Raw genomic sequence first — 8,815 nt, 5'->3', positions numbered from 1 at the left:
TGGGTCTTTGTTTCCTTTTTTTCATTTTTTATTTTTGGATATTTTCTTCGGTTTTTAATTTTTTATTTTTTTTTGTTTCATTTTTTAACAGCCAAACTATTACAATAGATTAATTTTACAGGCATTAATTAACATGAAAATAAAAAAATTTAAACAAACAAACAAAAAAAAACTATTAGTGGATTAATTTTAAACTTCATTTTATTTTTCATAATTATTAGTAAATTAATATCATTACTAATACATAGTTAAAAATTAGTAATCCATAGTCAAATATTTCATTTTAATTCAGTTTAGCTCAAATCAGTTCATTTGTTTTCAATAAATCGGAACAGGGCTACAGTAGAGAGTAGAGTTAAACCCTTAGCACAGTTAGCAGTCCCCACTCACCTTTCTGACTACACTTCTCCATTTCTTCTTCAACTATTAGTCTCTTTAATGGTTCAAATACAAGAACAAGAAGAAGATGCAATTCAACAACAAACAACAAAACCATATTCACACTTAAACCCAAAACAATCCATAAAAAATCAAATGGAATCTTCATCTTCCACTTCTCTCTCCTCCCACCATCTCCCCACCACTTCTCCGGCCGCTCATTCACCCACCTCTTCTATCTCTTCCATTGACTCTGACCACACTTCCCACGCTCTCTCACCCACCAAAGAAACCTTCACTTCCCCTTCTCCATCTCTACACCCCATCCCGGCTTTGCCCCCGGCCCAGGTTCAGTCTCTAGTTCCGGTTCAAGGGGCCAGCCGGCTAGCCCGTGACCCACCTGAGAGGGTAACCAAGACTGAACCCGAAGCCGGGACCGGGTTCGCTAGTGAAAAGATTAGCACAGCTAACAGACAACAACTGCCTGTTTCAAAGAGGGCTAAGAATGGGAAGCTGGTTAAAAGAGCGGGTTTGGTGTTGCGGTTTTTTTGAATTTGTTTTTTGTTTGGTTTCTTTCTCTGTCATGGCTGCTGATAAGAATCGCGGCTGGGCTCTTGACTCTTTTGATCGTTACATCGAATTCAGGTCAATTTTTTTTATCTGTTTGGTTGTTATCGACTATGGTTATTGAATTTGCTAGACATATTTTAATTTCGATTATGATGGTAATATAACTCCGATATACTGTAACATTTTGAACTTGGTATTGAGTTCTTACCAATGGTGATTTTATTTATCTGACTTATGATGATGAGTACTGATACTTGTATATAGGCTCTTGTTGTTACATATTAGAACTTAAAACTATATGAATTGGGAGTAATTTGTATGTGACGGTGTACAGGTACGCGATGTCAGTAAATGTAATCGGCTTTGCTTACTCTGGTTTGCAAGGACTTGATCTGCTTCTCCAATTGACTACAGGAAAGGATTCTAGGAGCCAAGTTCGGTATGCTTTCGATTTTGCCGGTGATCAGGTGAGTTGTGTTTACAATTTTCGGAATCATTTAATTTTTGGGAAGAAAGCTTTCAATTTTTGGAATTATGTTCTTGACTGGATTATATAATGTTCACCCACTTCTAAAAATTGCCTCTTTTATATTTGTCTTAATAATTGAGGTTTGTGCGGTTGTGCCTCAATGATAAGCTGAAGGTCAATAATTCCGAAGTTAACTTGTAAGCCTACTTTATGCTATCGGGTGTTTACATACGCATCCTCTTCTATTCCAATTTGAAGTAGATATATAAGAATGTCAAAGTTTATGTGACTATCTATCTGAAGTGCAAATCTGATCAATTAAGTGAATGTCTAGTTAATGACAATTGGGTTTTCTTACTTTCGTGTTGGCGTATACTCTATAGTCTATACAAATCTAGAACTTATAAGGATTAAATTTGCCTAGATTCGCTTATGTCCTGTCATCTTCCTGTTTACAATTGAAACAATTGGTAGTAGATGTTAGCTATATCCTGAATACCAGGCTTTCATATTGACCAGAAGGGTTCTGATGAGAGTAGTGGCATAGATTATTTAAGATGTTTTATGTAAGCCAAAAAACTAGTGCAAGATTCTATAGGTAGTTAGGTGCAACAAAAACTATCCTTGTGTACACAATCTTATGCATTTGGCGGTTTGTAAGGGTTGTATTTTCATTCGTATCTACTCAGTTGGTACTCAACTACTCACCAGTACAATACCACCTGTCCCCCAAATTATCCATGTTGGCATTAATTTTTGGGATGTCTGATTTTAGGCTTAAAGTCATAGTAAGCCTGAAAATATATATATATGGAAGAAGTTCAATTAGGATACTTAGGTCAAGTTTTGCAAGCAAAATTATGATGAAATTTCATGAGCCTAAGCGGGTTCTTAGACTTTTCAGGTGTAAAGATTGCAAACCAATCTGAATACTGCATGCCTAAACTTAGGAAACATTCTATTTTTCTCAACCTGTTTGTATCTCCTCGGATATTATCAAATATAAAATGCAGTATCAGTTCTTACATGAATGCATCTTGGTGTAAATACTCTGAAAAGGTAATACTCCCACAAAATACTGAAACGGGAAGCCTTTTTCTTGGCTATAAAATTTGGAAGATTAACTTGATCAAGAGGATTACTTGGCTTTGAAGAATTTTTAGTGCTGCTGGGATTGCCTTTTTTATCACCCTTATTCTACTTTTTGTTTTCCATATAGATGGTCAGTATTTCTTGTCATATTAAATTCTCTGCTTTTTGAAGTACCATTACATTATAAACCATAAATAGGTCTCTTGTGATTGTTTCATTTTAAGATTGGGTAGGGGTGGAAGATAAGTTTTACATATCTAATCGTAATACCAAACGAATACCTTACTCGTGGAATCAAGTAGAGTTGCTCTTTTTTTTGCTTTTTTGTCACAAGTGGCAGATTGGAAAGAGTTGGATACTCTCCTTGCTGAATCCTTTTATTATTTATGTTTGGAAATTTAAATCATAAACTACCGTCAAGAGAAGGGGTAATCCCATAGCCTCTTTGAACTAAAATAAATACCTAAATATGGCATCATTTAGCTTCATGGGGTCTATTGCTTTATTAAGATTGAAACCCCTTGTCAGATTTACATCATCGTTTGATCGATGTACTACTACATGATCTTGATACCTGTTAGGTGTTCACATAAATTTAATTCAGAAATCTGTAAGATCAACTATACAATTTTGCCACATTCTTAAGTCCTTAATGATACCCTTATTAAAGATTTCATATAGTTGATGTTGTTTGTTTTGTTTTATGAATGGCAGGTATTGGCATATCTTCTACTATCAGCCTCATCTTCGGCTTTTACACGAGTGGATGACTGGATTTCCAACTGGGGTAATGACAAATTCCCTGCTATGGCAACTGCGTCAATTGGAGTATCTTTCGTTGCTTTCATTGCCTTTGCCTTTACCTCTATCATCTCTGGCTATTTACTTTGTACTCACAAGTTTACTTAAAACATGCCATTTACAAATATACTAGTATTATTCATTGTGGATTAACGCAATTGATCTACGTCTTTTTCTTTTTTGTGTACATGCTAGTTACTTGTATGTACTTTAAGATGTAATGTATTGTCACTTTTTTCAAGCATTGTGTTGTACGAAGTAGTATTATCTATTTAATAATTAGGATATTATATTCTCGAATTCTTTTTCATGGATACCTAAGCTAGTAAAATATTACGGAGTACTCCAAATTATTATTATTAATTTTTTTTTTCCACGTCAATTTGACTGATGTATTGAGAACTAAAATTTCCTCTACCAAAAAATAAATAATAATAAAATGATAATAATAGGATGTTTTTACTATAGTCATCCTTAAAATGACCATCACTATTCTTTAAGTCCTATTGGTTGATATATCCTTTATTTTATAGGAAAAATACACTTTAATAATCTCAACTATTGGCGATTTACTTCTAATAATCCCAACTAATGTTTATGATCTAATAATCCCAATTATGCTATGAGTTTGCTTTCAATGGTCCTAATTACCGGTAACCTGCTAAAGGGGTAAATTTTTGTTTTTGTTTTTTAAAAGCTACGTGTCAGCACGTGATTGGTCTAAATTTTTTTTTAAAAAAAAAAGAAAAAAAACCAAAAACCTAACAGCCACCACCCCCCACACCGTGAAACCCAAGGCAAAAACCCCATCTCACTGAAAACCAGCCGACCATCTCCCTAACCCCTCGAAAACGGTCGGCCGGCCCTTCCAACCCCCAAAACCACTGCCACGATCCACCCCACCATCTAAACCAGTACCCTACACCACATCAACCCCTAACCTACATCGCAACTCCACCAACAACCATACACATCCAGTCACGCACCTTCTCTCCACCACCGCAACAATTACGCCCTCAACATCACCAACCACACCAATTACACCACCAACAACTCAAATTTCAGCAACAAACGAACACCAATTTGCTGCTCAACACACCGACAGGATACTTTCCGCCACTGTTGCATTTTCGTCACTAATGTCGCCGAATTTTTCTCCACTAACTGTGCTGATACCGTTGTTGGTCTGCTAATTGACGTACTCCGAAAGATATCTGCCGCTGATTGTTATGTTCGCCGTGAAAATTAGAGCGTTTCTGGTGCATATAAGTTGGGAAATCGCGTTTCTGGAGTGTGGCAGAGGATTGTAGATGGTTTTGGGGGTTGGGAGGGGTCGATTGACCGTTTAAGGGGGTTATAGGGGGCGGCTAGTTTTAGGTGGGGTTAGGGGGCGGCTGGCCGATTTTAGGTGGGGTTAGGGGCTTCAGGCTCATGGAGAGAAGAAGGAAGAACATAGGTGAGAACCGAGAGAAGAGAAAGGAAAAATGAGGGAAATTTAAGAGTGGGACCCACTATGACGTCACAATAGAGGAGTTGGGCAAACAGTAGTGTAGACACCTGCCCTCCCCAAAAACCAAACCCAGCAATGAGTACCTTTCGCGTCTTTGATTATCGAGTTAGGTGAAGAGTTGAAGAGTCTCATAAATTTCCCTTTAGCCTTGACCATTTATAACCTTTCCTTAAATGTTATAAACCAAAATCATTCATTTCGTCTCTTTGAAAATCATTCATTTCGTATCCTCTTTATAAAAACGTCTAAACCATTCTATTTTGGTCCATAATCCTGGTCCAATTATTGTGTAGTTGGATGGGGTTTGAAAAGAGATTTCCAACAATAAATTATAAGCCCAAATCCGACTTATAATGAAGAAGTTATGGCCAAAATACTAAACCGAGCCCGAACCTAGCCTTACCTGCGACCCAATGATCATGTGGAGAGTCCATTAACTTTAACCTCATTCCTAAACCAATTAGGATTTATTACAAGCTTCTAGAATCTTCTAGAAAGTTGTTTTCAATCCTAAATTCATTAGGATTTATTGTAAGCTTCTAGAATCCTCTAGAAGGTTCTAATTTATCCTGTTTTCGAAAAGATAAAGATTTAAGAATTTTACATTGGATAAAACATCTGTTTTTCCATAATCCTAATCCCAGTCAAAATAGAATACGTACGAAAATTTGATTAACCCAATCCAATTGGAAATCTGATTTCGTACGAATCCTATCTTTCCAAAACCATCGCAGAGCGACAGCACTATCGTGCCGCGATGGACCCGTCGCGCCGCAATGAGAAGAGTTTTACTCCGAGTCGGTTTCTGACTCTTTTCTGATCCTTCGACCCTCTTTTTTTCTTATAAATAGAGGTCATTTTACCCCGTTTTTAATCATCAACAAGCTTGATCAAGAACCAACAATCATCATCTAATCCCCTCTCTAATACTTTCTCTCTTTCTTGATTCTTTTCTAAGCCTTAGCCTAAACACATCCTTGATACTTTTCCCTAATCAAACACCATATCTCCCTCACGAGCTTTGAATACTCCCAGCCAATCTCGAAGTTGCCTTCGACCTCGACGTGAAAGGTTGATAGTTCTGAAGGTTTGGCTCCAAATCTATATTTCAATTCTTATTTGATTTATTTATTGGATTTAATCTTTCTTGAAGTTTACTAACGTGTGTATTATTTTGATAGAAAAAGATATAAGACATCAAAGTAAGTAATTCGATTACTTAATTGTTCTTTTGATAGAAATCATGCTTAGAATATTATTTTAATTCCTAGTATCATGTTAGGATGTTGATTTTGATTTCTAGTATCATGTTTAGGGTGTTAATTAACTTTTCTAATATAATGTTGATTCCTAGTATCATGTTTAGGCTAAAGCTTTGATCTTTATTAGTGACATGCTAGGATTGTTAAGTATCATGCCTGTGATCTTACTAATAATATTTTGTTGATGATTGTTGTGTCAATTATTATGTTGCTTGATTATTTATTGCTATTGCTTGATCACGCCCCTTCTTGGAGGTTTAAAAGGAATTTGTACTTGAAATCACGCCTAATAAGATAATTAATAATTTGATTAGGTTAATATAATTTTAGTTCAAATGATCACCAATAATGGATTTGATTGTGCATTAATAATCAACCAACGTAGATTAAATATGCTTAGGATCAATTTATTGTATGTATGTTGATCGGAAAGCGCACATGAATATCATAAGAATTAAGTATAGGCCGATTTAGGGCGAGTTCAATCTCTTTTAGGTTGGATTCATACACTAGGCGAAAATTGCTAATCAGCACCGGTTCAAAACCCCCATTTCACACCGGTGCGAAAAGTCCCCAAAAATATTTTAAAAAAAAACCTTTAGCACCGGTTCTTGCTTTGAACCGGTGCAGAAAGTGGCCAAAAAAAAATAAAAAAAAACCTTTTAGCACCGGTTCTGGTCCAAAACCGGTGCCAAAAATGCCCCAAAAATAAAAAAAAAATAAAAATTTTTGCATTTTTTTTCACTTAAATTGTACCAAATACTTATATATAATCATAATATACATAAAACACATATATTTTCTTCAATAACTTGTAATATTTTTAAAAAACTGAAAAAAAAAAGACAATCCCAAGGTTGGCATGAGTGATTGAAGGACACAAAGCACATACAAATTCCTCTGACAATCCCAAGGTTCAAATACCAACTGGACCACTGAAGGAGTCAGGCCCTGAACTACACTCCTTATGCTTTAAATTGAGATTTGCAAACTTCGAATCAAGATCTCTGCTATTTGTACGTCTATGGCTAGATGACGGCCGCTGAAGTGGCTGATGTGGCTGAAGCTGCTGCTGTTGGTACAAAGCCCGAAGACGGCCTATTTCTCTTTCCAAAACTTCATGCTCCACTGAAACCAACATGAACTTTCTTAGCACTATTTAACTCAATTCTCGTTGATAACAACAATACGCACAGTAAACGGATAACAGGGAGCTCCTGAGAAACTTCAAATTTTACAAAGTCATACAAAGATACATAGCAACTATTAGCAAGATATGACACATAATCTCAAAACAGCAAGCTTCTTTATTATGAGGGCAACACTTTTTAGTAAAGGCTGTACTATATTCTTTTTTTATAAATTAACCAGAGAAAAAGCCGAAGTCATGAATGGGATTTCAAAAATTAGCAGTATCAGCATGAAAGATCTTATCAGAAGATATCAAAGCAAGATTCAACATTCATGAATTTATCAAAGTCCTCTATACCAGTAGACAAGCCTCGAAGAATGTATAACGTGACATCAAATGGTAGCATCTTGGATGGTTTGACCCACAATATGTGAGAGGGGTTGGCAATTTGGCACACTATACGCATCATGCATTTGATTTTCTACCATCATAGTAGCTAAAATCTCTCCCATAACTGATACAAGTCCGATGAAATCATTCAGCATGTCGTTATCATTGTGACCCCAAGGACCCACTAATTCAAAGAATAATTCACCCCCTCTCCAATGAGTGATTTATTAAAAAAAAAAAGGTAATAAGAGGGTTTTCCTAGTATACAAGCATCAAGCTTCTGACTGCTTTCCAGACAATCAAGCATCACCAGAAAACAGAGACAAGACTAGGTTAACATAAAGATGGCCTAGCTGAAGCAGCTTGTCAGACAATCACAATCTAGAGTCCTAGTGTCCATATCCTTGACATCATCATATTACAAAAGAGAGCTTATATATCATAAAAATAGTTGACAACACTTACGGTATTTGAATGAGGATGAAAATCAACTTGGCAAGAAAGTTAAGGCATTACGATCTGATCGTGGTGGTGAATACTTGAGTCAAGAGTTTGATAATCATCTTAAGGGTTGTGGAATAATTTTCGAACTAACTCCTCCAGGCACACCACAATTGAATGGTGTATCTGAAAGGAGGAATCGTACTCTATTAGATATGGTACGCTCCATGATGAGTTTTGCTGATCTTTCGATATCCTTCTGGGGATATGCTCTCAAAACTGCTGCTTTTATACTAAATAGATGTCCATCAAAAGCTATGGAGAAGACACCATATGAGATGTGGACTGGGAAAGTCCCAAAGTTGTCTTTTCTTAAGATTTGGGGTTGTGAAGCTTATGTAAAACATTTACATTCTGATAAGCTTGCACCTAAATCCGATAAATGTTTCTTTGTGGGTTATCCAAAAGAAACAAGGGGCTACTATTTCTACAACCAAACAGCGCAAAAAGTGTTTGTTTCTCGAAATGGTGTCTTTTTGGAAAAAGAATTTGTTTCCAAAAAGCCAAGTGGGAAAAATATAACTCTCGAAGAAATTCGAGATGAGAGACAAATGGACGTGGTTCACACCATGTTAGAGACGGCCTAACAAGACGAAAGTCAAGTTCAGGAGATGACGCATTCAACGCATGAAACTCCTACCGTCCCACTTGAATTTGATTCATGCGAACATTCACAAACAGTTGTAAATGAATCTTCCGTTGCTGTAGCT

At 36.2% G+C, this 8,815-nt stretch overlaps 1 protein-coding gene across 1 annotated transcript; it reads left to right on the top strand.

Annotated features, from left to right (window-relative positions):
- The first annotated feature begins 279 nt into the window (after nucleotides 1-279).
- LOC110694826 (CASP-like protein 4A1) lies at nucleotides 280-3,610 on the top strand. Its single transcript, XM_021871994.1, is given in 4 exon segments — nucleotides 280-921; nucleotides 923-1,023; nucleotides 1,283-1,415; nucleotides 3,224-3,610. Coding segments are annotated over 4 exon segments (912 nt in total). The 5' UTR covers nucleotides 280-438; the 3' UTR covers nucleotides 3,419-3,610.
- Nucleotides 3,611-8,815: the final 5,205 nt, after the last annotated feature.

This window comes from Chenopodium quinoa, unplaced genomic scaffold (assembly GCF_001683475.1).
Source record: "Chenopodium quinoa cultivar QQ74 unplaced genomic scaffold, ASM168347v1, whole genome shotgun sequence".
NCBI lineage: Eukaryota > Viridiplantae > Streptophyta > Magnoliopsida > Caryophyllales > Amaranthaceae > Chenopodium > Chenopodium quinoa.
Note: the sequence above shows the minus strand (reverse complement) of the source record. Positions and strands in the feature narration are given on the sequence as shown.